This window comes from Homalodisca vitripennis, chromosome 2, assembly GCF_021130785.1.
Source record: "Homalodisca vitripennis isolate AUS2020 chromosome 2, UT_GWSS_2.1, whole genome shotgun sequence".
Taxonomy (NCBI): Eukaryota; Metazoa; Arthropoda; class Insecta; order Hemiptera; family Cicadellidae; genus Homalodisca; species Homalodisca vitripennis.
Window position 1 is genome coordinate 29,997,785 of NC_060208.1, and position 24,123 is coordinate 30,021,907.

The 24,123-nt window shown below is 33.9% G+C and overlaps 1 protein-coding gene across 4 annotated transcripts in view; it reads left to right on the top strand.

Moving 5' to 3' along the window:
- Window positions 1-23,450, top strand: part of LOC124353755 (E3 ubiquitin-protein ligase RNF144A) — a 273,539-nt gene extending 250,089 nt beyond the window's left edge. For all 4 annotated transcript variants that reach the window (XM_046803744.1, XM_046803745.1, XM_046803746.1 and 1 more), the window contains 4 exons: window positions 7,140-7,302; window positions 11,706-11,884; window positions 15,904-16,062; window positions 19,219-23,450. In XM_046803744.1, the coding sequence (XP_046659700.1) occupies window positions 7,140-7,302; window positions 11,706-11,884; window positions 15,904-16,062; window positions 19,219-19,467 (750 nt within the window). In that variant the 3' untranslated portion in view covers window positions 19,468-23,450. The remainder of the gene's footprint in view (window positions 1-7,139; window positions 7,303-11,705; window positions 11,885-15,903; window positions 16,063-19,218) is intronic.
- The last annotated feature ends 673 nt before the right edge of the window (window positions 23,451-24,123 follow it).

Sequence of the window (24,123 nt, forward strand, 5' to 3'; positions counted from 1 at the left end):
CAATCCAGTCATCTGCTTCCTGATCATGTAGCACTTGGTCTCTCTGTGACATAAAGCCTTCTGGAAATGTTTCCAGATCTTGAAAGGATGAGAAGTGGACTTTGGTTGCCTAAAAAGTCAGCCAAGACCGATATTCACAGCGGTAATCTCTTAGACACCAAGAACAATACAGTAAATCATACATTATACAGTAACCTTCTGGATAAAAACTATGTTTACATTGCATAACAACCGTCTTGTAATCAATCTATTTGTGTACATAAAAGCGAAATCCATGCCGGGAACGACTAATCACGAAATATTCGGAACTTACGAACGGATTTACATGGTACACACGTTCACCTTACTTCAAACTTAATTTAGTCAATAGTCAATTTTTTATTGCGGAGACAAAATACATTTGTATAGCAAACGTCAAAATATGTTAAAATTTGGACATACATACCACATCGAGCTCTCATTCAGACGTACATTTGATCACTCATTCCACGTTCATCCATCACCAATAATTCCCACTTCGTTCGAGAGTCAGTCTTGTTATTGTGTGGTCTCCCAGTCATATTCCAGAAACTCTTATACATTGTAAAATGCATTTGACACTAAACAGCGTTTTAAACGAGTTTTTAACGCCTTGAGCGTAGAGACTTTCCTTAATTCATTAGGCAATCTGTTAATAAAATGAACCCCTGCCTGTGAAGGCAAGCGTTCATAAACCACTGTCCTGTGTCTCCCAGTTCGGTAGTTATCTTTGCCTCTTGTCCCGTACGAATGAATGTCTCGGCCCGTTTTTAACAGCTGTTGATTTGTAGTTAATTAACACGCGCAATTAAACTGATATAATTATTACATAACAGATTGTTGCTTGCATTCAATTTGTTTTACTACATAATCGACTTTTATTTCGCTATTGTTTCAATGTTAATTCCGATTGGAGGAGACGTCGTTTCAGTCCCGAGTTGTTTGTTTTAATGTCACTTCTCGGAAGATTACCAAGTCGGGGTCAAAGTTGAGACAGGCGCGTGGTCTCGTTAACATTCCTTCTAGTGAATTTCAAAATCACACATCAAAAGATTGGCCGGCAGTGATAAGACGGTGAATGTCCCCATGTCAGTTCCGTGGGAGGTTTCCCGGATATCTGCTTTCGGGTTCTGAGAAGACTGTACACTGCAGCTGTCCTAACGTTTCCTCTGGAGATTGTACTTCGAGTGTTCAGCAAAACTGCGGGGATAATGGTCAACCTCTTTGTCCTAATGTGGGGAAGAGGTATTGTAGTGACATGTAATAAATTAAGTTAGAGGAAGTAGGATGAAGATTTTTTTGCTCATATGGTTTGGTAGAAACCGTGCAATATGTCCGGATTTGATAAGCGATACAACAAACAGGAAAGCCCAAGAAGGAGAAGACCGGAATCCCTCGCCAATAAGTCTTCAATCCGGTCCGGCGCTAACAAGGTTCTTTGTTTTGTGTTCGGGGTCGGAACATATTTCTTAATGTTTTCACTAATTAGAGAAGTGACAGAGCGAGTTGACACACGAGATTCGAAGATCTCTTTTTATTTGCATGCTGGATAATTATCTACCAGTGCGGGAAAATAATTTGTTTTCGTTTGTTTTTTACGAACTGCTTGCATAAAACAAGGTAAATTCAGATAGAAGCTGGAAAATTATAATTTCCTTGGAGCTATAATCTAAGTATGTTTATGTAATGTGTCCATTCTTCGTTACATTTCATCCAAATCATCACAAAAGGTTTTTTGCAAAGACCATCCAAATCCCGGGTTCTCACTAAGGTTAGAACAATCAACAATCAGCCCTACCCTAGTACTTCGTAGGTCTGGCCTGTGAACAGTGATATAGCTCTATCCTCTCTGCGTTTGTTTTGTCTCGTTTTGGCTTTGCCAGCTTTTTAATGCACTGAGTATTAAATGTGTAGTACACAATATTTTTTGGATATCCAAAGGATTTAATGTCGCTAACATCTTGCACCGCCTTGCAAAGACTATTCTGTTATCCTAACTAGATTACAATTTAGTAATATTGTTTATTGAAAAAGGGATAAGCTGACACCTCTTTGTACATACTGGATGTGTTAAATATGTTTTGGAAAATTCGCTTTTGCGGTATGTTGATTGCCATATATTTGGGGAACCTTTATTTATCAATTTTATATATACACTGGTTGGGCTTTGGGAATCACGACCAAGATCGAGAAAATCCAAATAATGTATCGAAAATTTTGTAATGAGGTTGATTGCAATGCATTGCAAATTTACCTAATTGCTATTTGTTACAACTAAAACTGTTGAGAACTCAAGTTTATATGTGCCAAAAATGACCTATTGTGATGTAATTCAACTGAAACTGGTGGATTAACTGTGAATTCTACAGTTTGCCGTTTATTATCCAAGAAGAAATTAAAAATCTCATCGTACTATTATATTATAAACTAAAAGTTTGTATTTATTGTTCAGTAGACAAAGCTGGGAACCATTAAATGATACGAACAGGAAAATTGGAGGCGATAAAATATTATCAGTGCGCTTGCTGGGAATTAAGGTCAAACTCGCTTATTCCGCACAGGCCAAGGCGCATCTCTTCCAATGGACAGCGCCTCGGAGACTTCTGGAGATGAAATATCTGGCGTGTTCACGGCCGGCATAAATATTGACTGGTGCCTTATGGTCCGGCCGTGACACACTGCATTACAAATACAGCGTGGCCTTGGGTGAGATCTACGGACAATCCGCGCCGGATATATACGCGTATAAACTATTTATGCTGATCTCGTATATATAAAGCTCTTGTATTGCTTGCGACCTGCGTCACAGCTCTATATGTGAGTTTACGTGTACTCTCTTACAAGTACTTTAAATGTATTAATAAATACAGAAAAATCAGTGTTCATGTATTAATTTTCGTTTTCCTTGAACCCTTCATCAGATTCATCAGAAACACACTGATTAATAAAAGACAAACAGAACTCAAACCAATAATGAATAATATAACAATAACAAAAATATAACTTTAACAAATAAATACTATAAACAACAATTTTACAACACAGTTCACCTTCCTTTTATTGCAGCGTCTGGTATCTGACGATGTCTCAAACGTGATGGAGTCATGTTCGTCTGAAGAGATCCAAAGAAAGTCGGCGACGAAGAAGTTCAAAACGAAACATTTACATCGTTCCGACATCAGAGACTTGAAGTGGGAGTCTCATTGTCTCACAGGTGCATAATTGACTAAAACTGGAGCTAAATTCAACATTAAAACTTAACCAACCCTTCAAACCATAGCTACGTTATGTGAAGAGAATCGTCTTACGTTCAACTCATCTGATTGGCTTGATTTTAAAAATTAACTTATCTGCGTTTTCAACTTGTATTAAATTAATCAGAATAGTACTTTGGTTGAGATTTGGCTTTGAATGGTAAATTCCTTTTAGGTTGAAACAATTTTCTAGTTTATTTTTGTTGTGTTCTATCGCACGTGTATATTATAGTCTCATAATTTTAATGGCCAACATCAAACCAATGATAGGTCATTCTCACTCACAATTAAGTTTATATATGTATATTTCACACTTAGCTGTAACGCAGGCAAGCAATACGGGTATGACCTTCTCATGTATTTATAGCCCTGTGAATAATTATCGGTTGAAATATCGGCGACTCAAATCTCGCTAGCCATTTATATACACTCGTCTCTCTTGAATTACAGACTGCTTTGCCTAATAAGTCAATATTTCATGTCACTTTTTACAGGAAATAGTTATGTCTTAAACTTCCATCTCCAGAATAGAATAAAATAGATTCTGTTCAGTTTTTATTAATTACTGGAAGAACCTCCTCCCCCACTTTGCAGATGAACGTTGGATCGCCTTGCTTTCTTATATCACCCATTTCGTCGTAAAGTTTGACACACTATTTTTACAATTAAGTTTGATACATAATATGCATATTATTCTAAAGGGTAAACTTTAATTACACTTCAATAATTAAAGAAGCTAAATAGATTTTTTGAACACATTTACAGTTCCACAAATCAACAAGGTATGTATTAAGGAAAATTCTATAGTTGTTAACCACCTCACTACTGGTTTCACACCTAGTTCCGCGTATTCCAAAGAACTAGCCTTTTTTATACGTACTGTAGAAAAAAGTCTCACTGGATGACAGCGACATTGGATGACAGCGACACCCGACGGCCAGGTCTCGTAGAGAGATGGCGTGACACTCAGAAATTCTGTCGACTGGCCCTAGTTATTAATCAGTCCTCAGTGAGACTTTTAATTTTGTATTGTCTTTGCTTTTTAACCCTCCTAAATAGCAAACGATGTGTTCAGTCTTTCGGGGAGTGGTAAGATCTACAGTATTGTCCCCTCATTTAGATTAGAAATTTTTATGCCAAACCTGTTACTAGGATTCATTCTGAAAGTATTTCTTTCGGGTTGTTCTTAGATTTAGAGTTGTAGTTTAAATATTGATATTACTGTTATAAATCTGATGTTCTAAGAAAAATATAGTGGAATTTTGTGATTTTCGTAAAGTGATCATAACCGAATTTAAAATTTGTAAAAGTGTTGTTATTGTTACTCTCTACAACACTTAAGCCGCGTTTACACCGGAGTTAATAACAAAAAGTTGGTAACTTTTAGTTATTAACAAGGTTACAGTAACTAAAGTTAATAACTAAAAGTTACAGTGTCACCAGTTTGAGTGTAACATTTGTTATTAACTTTATGAACGCCCCGCCCCGCCACAGCCTCAGTCTTGGAGATGTCGAGTGTAGAGGACGTGGTTCTTGCTGCAGCTGCATGCGTCATTCTGTCAAAACAAACTATATTGGATAAAACCACCATTAAGGGCAAGATCAGTGTACAGTGGCAGTGATATGTTGAATGACCTGCAAGAGGATGACATTGACCCCCTTATCAGGTGAATTGCGGTGTGATGGAAGCATCAAGAACTTTTTGTGCATGGCCAGTAGTGACTTTGAACATTTAATAGTTATGTTAGGACATGTAATTGGTAAGCAAGACACAAATTATAGAAAAGCAATCCCAGTACAAGAAAATCTAGCAGTGACCTTACGTGTCTTGGATAAATAGCAAAGCGTCAAAAGCGTACCACTTGCTCCCGATAGCCCCGGAACCACTTTTCCCTTTTTTAGACTCTCTTTGAATCCTCCGATCTTGACAGTTTCATTGCAAGGGCTATTTCAGTCCAAGCACTGTTCTTCAAATCTTATCCTTAAATTCTCGGCAAGTAGGGTCCCACAAAACAGTTTGTTCGCGGTACAGTTCTATAAGTTTGAAAACTCGTTCTCATCGGCCATTCCGCTTCACTTAACAAGTTTTCCATTTTTAGTGCAACAGTAAAAACAATTAAAAAAACAGTTATAACGTCTGGTACACCAACCAAAAACACTTCAACAAGTCGGTGTGCGCACAATCACTCCTATCTTGCAACTGAGAAACTCACAACTAGTCCGGTAGTGTGCGCGCGGTCATGTTACCAACAAAAGTTACAACGCCCGTGGCGACTGTAACATGTGCTATTAACAAAAGTTACACCCTTCCTTTGATCTTTACCGACACTCGGTGGATAACAAAAATCGTGTTATTAAGATGGGTTTTGGCGTGTTATTAACAAATGTTACAGTGAATTTTTGAACTCTTTTAAAATGTTATTAACTTTTTGTTGGTAACACGTGTTATTAACTCCGGTGTAAACGCGGCTTTAATGATGTAAATCTATCAGAATTGTTGTTGCCCTGACAAATCTTCACAGTAAGATATTAAGTGAATAAAAGAATAAATGTTATACCCTGTATTGTTGTATGCTATAATAATATCGACTTAGAAAGAGTAATATAACACTCCGTTAACCAATAAAAGTAGTCGGTCAAAATTACCTACATAGTAGATAAAATTATTAGTCTGATGGTGTTGGCAATCAAACACTATATCATCTCAAATCAGCCAAGCCCAAATGCTCTCCAAGAGTCTGCAAGAGCTACAGTACTAACTAATCCCTGAGTGCAGGTCAATCCACATTTGATCACATAGGGGAAACAAAATAGTCGAAGGATAACTGCTAGTGCTGGAGGCAGGTAGCCATGGATGTCAGTAGACAGATAGACAGACAGACGCGGTGGCCTTGAGACCAGCTGTGCCGCTGGAATAGTAAAGACTGGAGATGTCGCTTACGACGCCGCATTCATAAATAACACCTTCCTATGTTCGCATAATTCCGGTTTTTGTGCTGCGATGGTACTATCCTGGTTACTGACAGATATCCTACAATAATATTTTATTGTATAGGTTGATAAAAATGTGCATTTTTCCTCCTCAACAAATTAACATAATGCATAGAAAAAGAAGCTCTCTTCACACTCCTACACCACCATTAGGACCTTGTTGGCGTGTTCAAAACTGAGAATTGTTTTGTACTACTACAGGAGATTGCTCCCAATTCATTGTTATCCTATTTTTATGATTTTTTATGAAATTCTCATTTCTCTATGGATGTACAGATAAGTTTATATGGAAACCATGTCTGTAAATGGGAACTGTAAAAACTTTTTTCCTAGGTCACAAGTTCTCTAAAAATACTCACAAGATCCCTCTAGATTTCTAGATCAATTCATAGGAATGATGTAGGTCCATGAGTATAGATTATAATATATTCCAAAAGCATCAGTAAGTAATTCGTTTTACAATCATTTTCAGGTTCTTTTTTAAAAATCAGAAAGATACTACACTACAGCTCTTCTGACTGCCATTTATCAACAATATATGTTTGCCATTAATCTCATTAGCTCCTAAAGATTTTTTTTTCGTTTGATTTAATGTCCAAATATCTTTATCTAAAAGCAGTATTCTGATCTTCTAATGAGCAAAGCCCAAGGATATGTTTAGAACAGCTTTCAATACACAAATAGAACAGCCAAATAGATACATATCTTGCTGTAGTGGAATCTCTAAGTACATCTACTTATTTGTCAGCATTTTACTTTAGAGTGCCTAAAATTTGAAGATGATCATGTTGCAAATGGGCCTTCTTCTTTGTTTCCTATTTCTGACCATTGTTTTCTATTTTTGATGACCATTGATACTAAGTGTGTATGTTGCAGTGCATGCGGGCGTATGTAGAGTTTGAGATCAATGAGGGAGCGTACGAGATCTCGTGCCCCGATGCACTCTGCGAGAAGCAGGGTGTGATCACCATGGCGGAGATCGAGCGACTGGTCACGGAAGATAACTTGGAGAAGCACAAGAGGTTCAGGCTTAACAGAGGTGAGTTCACAGTTAATTTCAATGTTTACATCCCATAAAGACTATAGGTAAAAGTGTATGAATGAGATTTCATATTGCCACTGAAAATAGAAACGTTGTATGAAGGGAAAGGCATTTTCAGTATAGAATATACATTGATGTTGCAAAAGGATTTTTTTAATCTCGTGATTTCTCTCTAGTTCTAATCATTGTTTATAAATTGCCTGCAATGCATGTCGAAAAAAAAACACGTAATATTGAGTTTTATCCACCTCAAAATCTTGTAGGGCTAAAACACAGTATAATAAAACAATTCATAAAGCTTCAAACAAAGTATTTGGTTTCACCAAATTAATGTTGATTACTTGTAATTTTATTTTAAAAACTTACAATTTTGAAAGTCAAGTGAATAACTAGGAGTATTGCGTTAGCTGGCAGATTGATAAAGATATACATAACTATGTATTATAATATGCAAATAGAAGAAATATAAAAATAAATGATACCATGATATCCTCAACGTGTTCAATGACCAAAAACCCTAAGAACTAATAATTGGAATTGGGTACAAATCAAATAAACTTCAGTAATGTCTTCATCAGTGCCCTTGGATGTAGAGACTGTAGGTGCTAGATATGTTGGTCAATGTAGATCATGGTAGTAAACTGCATCTATAAATCAATGTTGGTGTTATTATACTATGAGTCCTGGAGGTTCTCATTAAATTTATGGAGGAGGCCGTCATTATGAACAAGGCTATGTTTGTATAAAAAGCTTGTGTTGTTATATCTTAATTTGTAGGCTTCATTGAAACTATTTAAATAGGAATATTGGAGGCAAGTAATCTGCTATAGTTATTGCAATCGGTCTTACCATAGAAGTGTGAATAACAATGTTTCTTAGCGGATCGTTTTCTGGGCCACAAATATCATTAATCGGTTCCAACAGATAGTTTTGTGTTTTTAATGTGTTGAAAAACATACTAATCATACCGAGTCAATATTGAAATTTGTTGGATCAAACTAGAGTTGAGTTTGTTGAGTCTAGTTCATAGCATATAATATGAAGCTTTAATTATCACAGAAAATTCTTGATTCTTATTACACAGGGATATTTTTGTGACAATATCGCATTACAATACAGTAACATCGAACTGTTCTTGATTTTATTTGCAAGCCAATATATATTTATATTATAATTTAGGCAATCCTACAAGGTTTATAATTTATTGTTTGAACTGGATAATTTTATTCCAAACGGAATGTTAACAGTCACCTTAGCCACTATGCCACTTTTATTTTATTTTTCTTCATTAAATAGATCAAGTATATCAATAATTTTAGTTTTTAGGGTTTGTTCAATTTCAGTTTAAAATGTAGCTTACCACAGCAAGGCCTGAAACACTCAAAATTTTAATTGTGGCAACAGTCTTTTGCAATGGTGTAAACTGGAAACACTTAGATGATATCTATAAAATAACTCCACTTAGTCCCTTATCCACTGTGAATACCAGAAGATGCCTGCAATACTTTAGATAATATATTCTTTCCAAGCTATTGTTGATTACCTGGTGAATGTGTGCGGTCATTTTTTTAACATAAGAATTACAACAAATGCTCATGTAAATAGTATAGCTGTTTGTTTATACGTGGGTTAAACATTGATATCTCTGAAAGCATTGAGATATCAGCAAAAAATGCTTGCTGCATGAAGTCATGGAGTTATCAAAATTACATTTCCGGGCTTTGCATTTCTATGATTTTAAAGTTAGATTGTCTAAAAAGAAGAGTGTTGAATGTCTCAAAATTTCCCTTGGTTCTGAAGCACCATCCTGTGCTACTGTTTTTAGGTGGTATTCAGAATTTTGAAGGGGCCTTAATCTACCTTAAGATGGTAAACGTTCAGTAAGGCTGCATTCCACTGTCACTCAAGAAAGCATTGATTGAGTAAGTGCTCTGATCCAAGATACAGACACTTTACTTATTTAACTTAATGATTGAAGATTCCATAGGGATTATATACGAAGCAGTGTGAATAATATCACATAACATTTTAAAGCCAGGAAAACTTTTTCTTAATTTCTTACCTCATGATGAGCAAAAATCTGAACTGTGAAAATCAGCCAGCAGATCCCCAATTGCTTAAAATTGGTGATAATCGGATTATTTCCAAAATTGTCACTGGTGATGAGACGCACAATCTGCAACTTGAGGACAGAGTCGTGTATGAAGATGAGCCATCTCCACAGTTGTCAACAACAATGACCGTTGAAGAAAGTAATGTACTCTGTTTTCTTCAGCAGTACGGTACTGGTGAATGCTATTAATCTGGAGGAACTGAGGTCATAGCAAGTTGGTACACTGAACAAAACTTGACACAATTGTAATTTTGTGACAAGAAGTTCTTTAAGAGTTAAACGTTAAGGGTTTAATTTTAATAACCACAGTAATGCTTCTTCTCACACTGCTGCAAAACTTCGTGGTTTTTGGAAAAAAATGCATGAAAACAATGGAGCAACCCCCTTATTCACCTAATTTCGACATGTGCAACCTCTGGTTATTCTTCAATGTGAAGAAAAATTTGCGTGGTTGTTAATTTTCTTTGAAGGCTGAACTTGATGTTGAGATTTGTAAATATTTTTACTCCATTTCAAAAATTGAGTAACAAGTGCTTTCAACGAATGGAAAATCCGACTGCATTGATACTGGAGGGAATTACTTTGATCATACCTGACCTTTGATAAGGCTAGCAAAAAACTCTTCATATATCTCAAAACTTACAGAGTACCTTCGTTTGTATTCATGTTTCAATCCTGGCCAACTAATCTTTGAAATTCTTATGATCTGCTCTGTGCTCTGCAACAGCAATTACAAGCACAAGGATTAATGTTATTCATAGAACAAACAAAGCATCACTATTGTCTAAAAGGCTTTATATGTTTGCTTTAGCCTGGAGAATACATTATGAATAAATCAATCACAACTCTTGTTTACCAAAGTACATTAAACATTTACGTGTGTGCAAGTCATCCATTAGTTCTGTTTAAGATTGCCGCTCCTCTGTAATCAACTGCTAAGATTGCTATTCTATTTTAACAGCTTGTATGTGTAAATCTCAATATATACCCAAATGTAACTTAAAGTTATGAGTATATGGAAGTTGCAAGCTATGCATGACTTGCATCCTCACCCACTTGATAAATTTGCATGAATGTAATCGATACTTCTAGGAGTTAATCCACTAATGTGTACTGTAGTTCATTATTGGTCAGTGCCATTTTAATGTCACACCTGCTCTTACACCAGTCCTGAGCTGGACACACTTGACATAAGTAAACAAAAGACAGTTTTTTATAATTAACTAATTTATTTTTATTTGTAATATTCTTTTTGACAAAGTATTTTAGTCATTTTTTACTAAATTAAGAGGTAGAAAGCAACCATGCATGATTGTGGAATATTATTATAATTATTAAACCCATAAAAAACTAACAGTTATCAATCTGTTATGTGTTGTGTATTGTATACTGCTCCTTGTTTGGAGGCAATATGTTAAACTTATATTTATCACCTTGTTCAGGATTATTATGGACTAATTTTTAAGGCTTGACCAGATATTTAAGATAAGTTTATATGATATTCCAATAACACCCTTATATACTAATTATTATAGAGTTGGAACATTGTTTTGTGTTTTTGAGGCATTACTCTTAAAAATACTGAACATAAATAAATATGAATATGTAGGCATTTCATGATGTAGTTCTAATCAAACATGATGTGATTTTGCTTAACAACTTACATTAAATAAAAACTTTATTATTTGAGAATTACTGATTTTGCTATCCAAAATGTAATTCTTAAATGGTTTAAACTTTTTGCATTTTCTCAAACTTAGCACCAGTCCAACACTAAACAATTTTGACTTAAACATCCCTGGTGTCATAACGTTCATCATTAAAAAAAAATTAACAGCTTTATCATCTTCATACAAACACAAACTACAAGCTTCATAAGTAAAGTGATAACATACACAAATAGCTTTTAAATGCCAATGGATTCAAAATTTTAACTTGGAGCTGCATAATTTTATTATCCACTCATTTAGAGTAATGTTTCTGTAACTTACTCTGATTTCCATTGTTAATAATTGAACAAATATGACTAATCTATTCAAGGACCATTCTTTTAACATCCATAATTTGTAATCTTTTCAAAAGCAACTGATGAATGGTATACTCAAAAACCTTGGACAAGTCACTAAAAAACTCATTTAAGACTATCAGTAGGTTTATAGACTCATTTTATAGCAGGTACTGTAAATGGCACAATTGTCCCATAATGGGAGGGGGAATATAAAACTGCATTATACATACAATCTCAATATCAATCTCTCATCACCAACTTTACATTGTTCTGTTGTAGAGGTGGAGCTGGACAAGAGTAGGACTTGGTGTCCTCGGGCAGGCTGTGAGACTGTCTGTACCGTTTGTGCCGGTGCCGAGAGGTGTGTGCCACAGCCTGTACACTGTCCCACCTGTGCCACAGACTTCTGCAGCAACTGCCGTGCCAGCTGGCACGCTGGTACACCATGCCGTCCTCAGGTATGTCCTATGTGATTAAAGTGTAGTTTATAGCATCTCAACACATCTACCAGCGTTTGAGTAGAGATATCTTTTGTGCTTCATTCAAGTATTGAGATTCTGCGAACTTCTTCCGATTATAAGAAGGTGTGTAGTCTATTTTCAAGGACAAGAAATAAAAATGTTATTGAAAAATTCAAAGGCATATGCGAAGTTTGGATATTAGGCAATTAGAATTCGTTGTAAACGTGTTAAATAATAATATAGTAATGTTGTTTATAAATGTTGTATTTTTTATTACTAAGAATAGATTAAAGTACAATGTTTATCCATTCTAATTATTCTACTACAGGTAAGCACTAGTCTAGCAAAGAAACTGGTTTGAAACCGGAGTTAACGCTATAATATTTAATTGGCTACTTTACATAAAACAGAAAACGCTTATGTACACTCTTACAAGTGTTTACCATGTATATGCTATATTATAATGCTCTTAAAAAATCCTTCTGTCGTCTGTAAAACAGTAGATGTTTGTCACTGGATAATGCAAATTTATGTATTAGTATGGTTTTGCAGAAGGAAGTGGAATCAGGTTGTGTCTGTCAGCTGGTGTACAGAATATGTACAAGGAAATGTTGCAAAAAATGATTGTGCCTATAAATTCATTCATTTATAAGGCTACTCAGAAGTTGCATTGGCTGTGCGCTTAGTGGAGTATCTTACACTGATGACGAAAGTAGATTTCTGTCTTGGTGTATGTCTGCCTTTATACAAGTTTAGAATGAATTAATATATGTTTGGAGTATTTGAAACAGTTAATTGTAAACAAAGTGTGTTGGACTATTAATATTACTTGGGCTGTATTTGTTTATAATAAATAAGGGACCATGGAGCCCGCAGACATAATGTCTTGTTGTCAAATGTTTTGTAAAATGTTGGCGTAACCGTAAAGAGTTGAATGTAGGCTTACCCACCATTATAATATAGGATGTGTTTATGTGTTGCGTGTTAGGACGCTTTCCGTGTACGTTCTTGCGTTAGCTTGCACACATTTTGTCAAATGGACAATTTTGATTTTGCTTGTTAAGTTGAATTAATTTACCCCATTTAATTTTTTTGCAATCTATTTTGTTTGCAAAGTTATTTGCCAGTGATTATATCATTGGTGTATTTTTTGTTTTTGTTATTTACATTACACTTGACATGAGAATCAGGCTTTTGTCAGTGCTTTTATTATATTTCTGTTTGGCTTTCTGAATTACTCGTAATGATTTAATTAAAATAGGTTAGGTTACGTCAGTGTAGCGTTGGCGCTTACGTAATCTAACCATTTGGAACTCATTTAATAAAAAGCATTTTGATCTGCAAGTGTTTGGGATAAGTTAAGTCAGCTATATGCATCGAGTTTACTTATTTTAACTTACTTATTCAAACTTAGGTTATATCGTTTATGTGTTTTGAAGCGGTAATTATTTTTGTTGTTTGATGTTTTAATCGAAGTATATTTATTCAATAGTGAGAGATAAATTTTTTCTTTACGTAAAGGATGATTTGGGTTGACAAAAGCGTGGTTCCTGTCCATGGATCTCTCAACATTGGCTGGTTCCCTATGCCATAAGTTTCTGTGATAACAACAAGCCCCGTATGTTTGTACGTAAGTGTGTCTTGAGTGTGTGAATGTGACGAGTGTGTCAGTTTGTACTTTCAGGGTGGCCATCTGACTTGAGAGCTTTGCGAACCAGTTTGTTTCGAACCAAACTGTATCGTATTTCAGTCAACAATGTATTACAAAGTATGAAATGAATGAAACATAGTTACAACAAGCATAAAATGATAGTCTGAAACATAGTTACAACCTTAAGTAATAATCCTCTAATTTACAAAGTTGTAACTAAACTGAAAGTACCAGCAATTGATTTCAGTTCAAAATTAGAAACTTGGGTATAATAGAGGGATGAAATCTCTTGTAAAACTTCACCTCTACTATCTCTATATCAAAATTGAAAATACAGTAGTAAAAATTGATCCATTGGGAGTCACACTCTGGACCAGGATGTTGCCCAAGTAGGGTGGTAAATGTGAAGATTTGAATTAAAAGACTCCACACTGACTCAAACTGTGCCATGTATTTAACCTTGTGTTATGGATTTCTTCCTTCTTCTTCCACTTCAAAGTTGCATCTTTTTCTCTCAGGTTTTTCTTGCCGTCGAAAGTGCCCTAGGTATGCCTTGAGTACGGATCTTCCTCATAATTTCATCCATTTTGTTACGATAATCTATTTTTTTCATCACAAAAACACTTAATCAAATTAATTCTAGTGAGTGTAACCAATGATAAGCATCCTTTCGTTTATCGTGGTTGTGTGTCTTTTGGTAGTATTTTTGCTTTTCACATCCTCTTATTTATACAGTCACCGTTATAGATGAAAAGAAATTGAAAAGGCTGTAAAGTAAATGGGTGCAATAGCCATGCTTGTGCTTTAAAGTGAGCGGTATGTTTTAACACTAGAGCTACATTGTGAACTAGGTCAAGTATAATGAAGACTACATTTGGCCCTGAAGTTTCTGCACTGAGTTTGTTCAGTAGTAAGTGCTTATAACTCAAAGATATTGATAGAAACGGTTCTTAAAGGAAGGGAAAGGACGAGAGCATTGATTAAGTACTTTGTGAATGCTAACTGAGGAATTTCCTAAGTTAAAATTCCTTCAAGGTGGTGCCACCTTCCAAAATATGTTCTGGACTTTGTGATTGTACTGTAGTCGTAATCAACCAGTTTTTAGGATTCTTTTGTATAGATTAAACAAGTCTCTTGTTTATTCAATTTTTGTCAGCAACCCAGCTTGGTCTTGCAATTGGGTACTTGTAGAGAATATTGCCTATAGCAGTATCTGTGTTGTGGATGAAAATAAACTGTTCAAAAATCTGTGAGAGATGATTCATGAGTTCAAGCGTAGAAATAGTTATACATTAAAAAATTTTTTCTTTCTTGTAATATCTGTACCTTCATGGCCTCAAGCATAAAATTTGCTGTGTAGTTTTCTTTTGAGGTGACTGGCACCAAATGGAGGATCAAAACCACAAGGCTGTGATATTCCTAATCCTCTCTAGTGTGTGTATTCATAATTAGTGTTTCACATTATTCAAAACTGGAAACTGTTTTTGATTACTAAAACTACTAGAGACCAATTTCAAGGCTGAAGGCTGAAATCCTATCATCCTTTCAAATCATCTATCATTAATAATGAATGCTACGTAACGGCAAGCAGGAAATTATTAGAATGTGATGTTGAATGCACCTAAATTTTTAAAATTTGAAATGTAGCACAATTTTATCACTCTTAACACATTTTCTAACCAGGATAAAAGGTAATTAGTTTTATAAACATTTCTCACTTTGTAAAAAAATCCTTCTGTTTTAAAATGAAAGATGGTTGTAAAATAGAATGAACCTAGTTTTAAACCATTTAGTATTAAACTTCACCCAGTAATATAAATGCATTTAAATTTAAGTTTACAATGAATTATGCAATTAAACATATTAAATAAATCTTTGTTTCTACCATCTAAAGACTTTTTGGAATATCAATTGTCAATCAGAGATTTACTTGGAAAATAACATCGGCAATATTTATGTATATTTATTATATGTACTAACAGTTTCTATTATATTTTAAGCTATTGTGTGGTACCATAAATTTTATTATTATTTATCTTTGTCGGATGAAAATACCAAAGGATGATATTATATTGTCAACTTCCGTCCTAGTTACAGACTGGAATATAAATTTACTATGTATGAATTTATTACCATCGACTTAATCTCATTTAGACATGTTCAGAGACTTACTTTTGCTTTCTTTTTTCAAAGTGGTTCTCAAATTTTCTTGTGAAGTAACTCGAAAAATGTTCAAACCAATTTACATGACATTTATTTATATTACCTCTAGTTAGAACTTTGCTAAAGATATTTTCAGCATGGTTTTACCGAGCTATGATACTGAGTTTGGGTATCTGTAATAAAAGTTGTCATGACTTTGCAGGACTTGGCACAACCCATACCTGGTATCACTTTCGACTCGGAGCTGATCAAGTGCTGCCCAATGTGTGCAGTGCCGATAGAGAAGGACGAGGGCTGTGCGCAGATGATGTGCAAACGGTGCAAACATGTCTTCTGCTGGTACTGCCTCGCATCATTAGACGTGAGTGAATGATTCTTTCAAGTTATAGAAATATGAAAGAAGTTGGAATGTCTGTCTGTTTTTCAGCTGCTGTGGTGCATGTAGTATTCAAAGCTGGTTGATGATATGGTAATCAAAACACACTCATAAGAAATGCTAATGTTTATTGAAATGAAACTAATTAATGTGGTACAAGTTAATCAGTTGGTGCATCAATTAGTCAATCCGTTCAATAGTCATGATGCTAGTGGATCTAGATCCTCACACGGACTAAATCCAGTCTGAATTTTAGTCAACTACAAATGCTATTCATTTTGTTTATAAAGTAAAATTATATGCAATAGGAAGCACTCTGCTTCTAATATCTCTCTAAAATGTAATACACAGCTGAACTTTGGAAAAACGTTTTATATCCATTCAAAACTGCCAAAAGCAAACCACAACTCTCTGAATATATAATAACACTGTGCAAGTTTCTGATGAATTTCTTACCAGAAGTAGATAAATTCCTCCTAGAAAAGTGGTTGTTGAATATCAGAGTCAATTTGGTAGACAACCATCACAAAGTTATGTCAGTGCCTCTGAAGTGTAGTTTGTCTTACCTACATCTGTGAAGAGATTCTATTGCTATGACCTCTCCTGTTCCACAAAAGTTCCACCATACGTTTTAGTCCTTTTGTTCAACTTTGTTTTTGGATTGGGCAGATTCTCTGAAAATGTTTTGGTTAACCCTAGAACTGGCAATGGTGTCACTCTGTACTGGCGGTTCTATTTTAACAGCCTCACAGACGTTTCTTATAATGTATCACATTTCATAACTGTTAGTCCAAATATAAACTATTATATGTCAATGTATTCACAACTATATGGAGAGCATTATAATAACAATATCTTATTGTTTCCATGGAAACATATTTTTATTTTTTTTTTTTTTTTATGTAAGAAAAATGTTTTTTGGAAATTTTTTTGTAAATATTTCGTTGTGTAACTGCTTAGCAATAAGCTTTACATCAAAACCGTAAATGTATAACTTATTTGAAATTTTATCCTGATTCCAAAAATATATAATTATTGTAACTTTTACCTCAAAACGTATGTGTTACAGGGCTTTGTATGAAAAAGCACCCATATTTACTTATTTTCAAAAATGCGTACATTTCTAAATAAATATTATTGTTCGTGGGTAAACATAATCTCTTGACTGCATTTATACTTATACAAGTATGACAGTTAAAACAAAAATAAAATAAAATAATAAATTTTAATCTTACCTTATTTACATATGTACAATATATACAAAGTTTCATTTTTCACTCAGTGCACTAGATCCCGCCCTGCGAGCTCTCTAAGATCATTTGATCGGTCTCAAAAGTTTTCACCCATACTGAACAACTAAAACTATAACCTAAGAAAGCTAAAAAAACAATAATAACAACACCAAATACTATTGGATTCGTAACCTCAAACACAAAACCCGGCACTTGTTTACAGTTTCACAACAATGTGGTTGACCCGTACTATGTTCACGTCAGCTGTCCAAAAAAAAACCGATGTTTTACGGTAAACAAAGAAGACAATAATCGAAGTAAGAACAGTAAATCGGTACAATAGTTATTGCTTTTCCAGAATATATCAAATAAAAATCATTTATATGACCTTAATTGCCTAAAATTTCAATAACTGTACATGTCTACTTTGGCGACGAATATTCGTCGTTGCCAAATCGGATGAGCCTTTGGCGACGAAAATTCGTTTCATACCAGCTCTAGGGTTAATAGCACTATTTTTTTTAGTAAAAAATCAGATTCTGTTCAGTCATTCAATTTTCAATGCATCAGCACCACTTCATTAGTAGGTAAGGAACTCCACACAATTTTTGCTCAGGAATGAAAAGTAATTGATTATTTTTTTGGTACTTTGATGATCGCTGCAATAAAAAATGTCTCAATCTAAATGTTATCTTGTCAAAAGCACAGTCTAAATTTGTGTCAGCTTTCACATTGCATATCTAGATGTTGTAAAGGTATTTGATAGTATAACCAAGTTTACTATTGCTTATATTTTGGCAGAGATAGGTGTGCCAAATAGGTTTCAAGATTATTTTGCAAGCCTCTATTAGCAGAGTTTGTCAATGTTTTAAATGGCAGGCGAGAAGTCATGTTTTCGACATGGAAGTAAAGCCTAAAGCCTTCTGACAAAATGCAGCCTTTTTGTGGTCTGACCAGCAAAGTTAAGGAAACGATAGTTATAAATTCTATTTTTACCCTAGGACAAGTCATGAACCTAAAGGTTGATTCAGGATGGAAGCAAGTGGACAGAAACCTCATCAGTATTTAAAAACGTTGAGTTCTATTCTCTTGGCATCTTTATCACAGTTATCAGGCTAATACTGTTAGGGAAATAGAGATCATTATTCAAATCATTCTGTTTGCCAATCATTTGGCAGTACTGTGACATCTTCAAGATTTAGCTACCACTTTGTAACACTACCAATATGAAATGAAACATATAAGCTGGGTTGTTATGGTGAAATATCATCCTATTTTATAATAACTGTGTAGGAATTGTTCTAGGAAGATAGCACTTAATCTACAGCATCAGCACTCACAACCGATACAAACAATACAAAAATGATGAATAAATCTCTGATTGGAGCAAACTTGTGGTGCAAGTTATAAAAGTATAACCATGCATAATACTTTCAGCCCCAGGTGTCTTGTTAGTCTTCAGTAAGTGGTAATATCATCATCATGAATTTTCACTTGCGGCTGAGAGTGTTAAAATCGCTTAAAATTTCAGCAGTTGAATACTAATGAAATATTTTTTATATTACCAAAATTTTACAATACTGTACAAAGGTTAAAAATGGAACAACTTGATTTATATATGTATATATATATATATATATATATATATATATATATATATATATATATATATATATATATCCAAAAAATATATTGTACATTGGTCCAAAGTAATATGAAAAGACATGCAACTGCTACATAAATTTCTAGTTTTAAAATTGTACACTATAGCTTTTTATTAGACTGTGCAAAACTGCTTAAACAGGTTTTGAAAAATTTTTTTGGTGAGATTTTTTGTTAGACCTCTTGCCAAGCAGTCTGTTTCACACTGGTGTTAGTTAATTCTAATAGGTGAATGTTTGGTTTCCAGGATGACTTCCTGTTGCGGCACTATGACAAAGGTCCATGTAAAAACAAGCTGGGCCACTCACGTGCCAGTGTCATCTGGCACCGGACCCAAGTCATCGGTATCTTTGCTGGCTTCGGTATCCTGCTGCTGGTGGCTTCACCGCTGCTGCTGCTGGCTGCACCATGCATCGTTTGTTGCAAATGTCGGGTATGCAGCGGAGGTGGAAAGTTGGAGCCGGAGGAGGACCTACCAGAAGAGGGTGCCACATGAGGGTTGCTAGAGTAGAGAAGATCTCATCAGAATTTCACTCCACAGAGAGACAGTCAGTTCACAGCTTTCGACCTCAACCTTGCTTACCATCGGATTGCAATTGTGGATTTCAAAGGGATAAGCTGTGAAATGGATAAGAAAATTGAATTGTCAACATTTTTACAATAGCTTATTTTCCCTTTAACTCATTTCCCTTTTCCTCGTGTACCAACAACTGTTGATGTGATAACTTTTTGCTTCCTCTAATCTGCTTTGTCTTCCAACCGGACTTTTGCTTTCTATTCTTTCCATATTTTATTAGTTACTTACTGCCAATGTTTACGTTTGAGGTTAGTTGTGAATATCAAAAGTATTTGATTTTTGTAATGCAAGCAAAGGCAACGTTCTCTGTTTTCTTTAGAACTTCCATTCCCTATCTATGTGTTTATTGATGACCACTTCTCGAACTGCCTGATTCGTGTCAAACCTTTCACACCTGTGAGACTAGTGTTGACGAGTGCAATCGCATGTTGCAGCATCGCACTTGTGCGAGTAACGCCACCAGTGTGGATCCTTGCTATAAGCATTGTATAGATATAAACTTTTGTACCTTAGCGCAGAATATCTCTTAAAATAATGTCTTTTCAGTTAAGTTTATCTGTACATAATGAATATTTTATTGTATAGAGAGTCAAGTAATCTTAGTGATTAATTTTAACAAGCAGGATTATTTTGGCCAATTTCGAGATTTTGAAATGAAATGATGTAAAGGTTAAAATGCTATAACTACTTTAGAAAATGATGTGGTGACCAAAGTGGCAGTACCACAATTTGCCAACCAAAATATATCTCTCATATTAAATACTGTCTTTATTTAATACTTACATTACTATTGACGAAGGTATAAGTGCAGTTTTGGTTAGGATTTTCGATATATTTGTATAAATGTAAAGTATTGGGATATTTATCTTAATAATCCAAAGTTATTGTTTAAGGTATACTGTAGGCTCATAAATTTTAATTCGTTGAATTTTATCAGATTAATGAATATGTTACATAATTAGTGTCTTTGACAGCATGAACAAATTGAAACCAATTTTTAAAGTTATTTCCGAGCTGTCCGGCTTTAGGTTTTCTGAAAAATAATAAGGTGTAACATAGTTAATTTTTTAGAATTAAGTTAAGAATTATAATTTGGTTCCAAATGCACTCTACCTGAATGTCTTGTTTTGCAAACACTATAAGGATTAAATTAGTGAAATACCACAAAGCGCACAGAATTTACCATTTAGACGAAGGAGAAAATGGCCATTTTTCACTTGTTGCAGCTATTTTTAAATATCGCCATTACTTTATTAAACTATATCAAAATATTAATGATATCTTTTTACATTACAAATAAATCAGAATCTGTTCACACAATTTTATTAGGTACATGTTGTATATAATGGTAGATGTGTGGAAAATTAGGTTTAATTTAAAGAGTCTGAAAAGGTTTTGTAGAATAACTCACATCAACATTGTAGCTAAAAGGCCAAAATAGTCCTGTGTTGAACAACGTATGCTGTAAATAATGTTAAGTGCAATTTTAGAAGTTAACAAGAGTTAACGAGGCTGTGAGTGGGACAGAGACTTAACACACTACATATTCGGGTGTTGTAGTACTTAATGTAGCGTACAACTGCTAGAGTAGCGAACATTTCATCCTCCTAGCAGGGGATCAGTCTGCTGAGGTGATGTTCAGACATAATATTTTGTTCGTATAGTTTGCTTGTTTTCAAATTACAATAACAATTTATTATTGTTCCTGATTATTACTGATTTTGAAGCAGATAATGAATATTAACGATTGACTGTGGTAAAATAAGAAGATTATTTAAAGAAGTGTAGAACTTTTAAGTGTTTTTTTTACTTTATGGTAATAGATAGTATTTTGTTTTAACTTCAAATAAAATCAAAACCGTTTTGTACCAACACTTCCTTTCCTTAAAGTGTATTCAGTTGATGAAATAGATTAACTTCAGATATTACGTAGTACATAATGAATTGTATCCGAAAGTAGTTTGAATTTAACAAAATTGAACGTTGTTTAGGAGTCCCCTGACTCCAGAATTTTTGTCTATGATCCCCGTAAGGCTCATATTTAAGCACCACTTCTCATTGTGACGTATAATAAATATTACAGCTGTTTTAGATTTATTCCACGCAATTTACCTTTTTTAAACTCTACTCTTACTATGTACTAAGCTACAAATAAATAGTTTTTAACGAAAGTAATATTTTTAAAAGCTTAGTAATTTTATTGAAAAAATTGGTTCCAAACACAACAGCAACATTGGTATCAACCAGATTTTTTTATTATAAATGTTGAATTTACAACAAAGTTACTGTTTTGTTTACACATTGTGACTTAAAATTCCAAGTATGTAAGGACTCCATACATATAATGATTGATTTGTAAACCTTTCAACAATTTTTATTGGCTGATCCATTTGAATTCACTAAAAATAATCCAATTTGTCATGAGTTTGAGACCAGTTGATATGTGAAACAAATCAATATAGCGCTGCATTTGAATCTTTATTAGCATACTTTTACAAAATCAAACCTAAAAGTAAAACCATGGATTGATAAAACCATTAATTATCAAAGTTTATATAAAAATACTTAGAAACAATTTCTACACACTTTTTAAATTGCAGAATTTATATGGAATATTAGCCTATATATTTTATTTAACAATAAACTTTATATGCTAATCTTTTAGATTAATTTCAACTCGTGCAGCAATTTTAGGTTTATACAAATGCTTTGCTTTAATCATTGTGTACGCCACACTTAACAATGTCATATTATTTCATTAGATAAGCAACTTTTTGAACAAGAAATACAGAACTAGTCAAGAATTTAAGCGTGAGTGGTAAGTTTTCAATTTCTACACATCTGTTTCAAAATACAAATCTGATAACGGACTGCTATGTTTATGGAGCCCTTAATAGTAAATACGTAAGCCTGAAATTTAATTTTACTATTTTAATTACATGACAATGGTATTTGTATTTCTTGTTATACCAATTTATTTTCTTCCAACGTTCTACTATAACTTTGAAAATTAACCTCATTTAAAATGGTCAGAACCTCGTGCAGGGTTGGTTGTACAGTACTTTTGGTTATTGTACGTTTAACAAATTTAGTTTATGTGCTATTTATGTAAGCCGTAAGACAAAAGATGTATTTTTGTATAACGAAAAGGTATGGAATTATTAATGTCACTTAATGTTAATTGTCTGTTATAATCGGAGAAATAAGGCTTTTATATTTACTTAAACTTTACTGTTTGAATTGTTCAAGTTGCAAACAATGACTGTTACTCTAGGCATTAGTTAAGTTTGTTGTTTGTTTGCAGTTGTGGTTGTTGTTTTATACAATATATTATTATTGTTATTTGGAAACTCTTGTTGTGTTCTTATGAGTTTGAATGGTTGGTTGGTGACATCAGTTAAGTTTTTGCTACCTCTTCCTTTACATCATGATAATGAATATTGTTAAATAACATTGAATTGGGCTTGATTGGTAACTTAGTTATGTGTATAACGGTTTATTGTTTGGAAATTGTCACATAAATTAAATACATGGAAAAGATTGGTATATTTTAACATCAACTGTGATTTATTTTTAATTTAACAAATTAGTTTTTTAACTTCATTTTGACCAATTTCTATGTTTTGATCACAGAACATTCAACATTTTTGTTACATCAACGTTTAAGAGCACTTTAAACACAAACTGAAACTACCTATTAAAAGTATAGATTTTTATGAAAATTGATGTTGTTTCAAATATTTATAAATTTTTTTGTATCCTCCTTTTTTTAAACTGTTAGTGTTTATTTATGATACTATGTCATATAGTATATTGTTGATATTTTAACAGCTGTACATGGTACATCAGTTTTAAGCAAACTTATTTAATTTAGTTTTAAATAAACAATGCATTTACATAAATTGTCTCAAGTAATCTTTCCTTTCCTTGTCTGTTGTTCATTTTTTAACCCTTTGGACACCAGCATCCAAAGCTACTGCCCAACAGGTCACCATCAGTGATCAAGGCAGTTTTACTGCCTAAAACTACTAAGCTATTTTAATGCTTTTATGTTTTGCTGTGTATGTTGTATGATTTATGCAAATTGAATAATTTTTGTTTTTTAGCTATTGTACTATTATCTCGTATGTGCTATCGAATAGTGTTAATTAAAATATTTCTTCCGGCTCAGTCGGAAGAAAGGTAGATTTCAGATGAGGCTGTCAACTTGAAGATGTATTATTAGTTTATACAAAACCTCCCCTTGTTTGTCCCTGTGGTCAAAAAGTGATGGATGAGACATTGGTAGCTAAGGTTAGAGCATATTTCTTTGCTAAGGTTCCTTCTTAAATCAACCTTTGATGAACCAATCCCCCTGGTCTGCTTATTCTCATAATTGACTTAACTCCCTCAATTATCTGCCCTGGAAATAACTTATAGATGAAATAAAACACCCTGACCATCTTATTCTGCTGATAAAGATTACCGTATTTCTATAAGTGTTCTTCAGGTATTCCAAACACCTTTATCTTTAACCCCTCTGTAGTACTCACTTCCTTAAAACATACAGAGTCAAGCCAACTTCCTGGTATACTA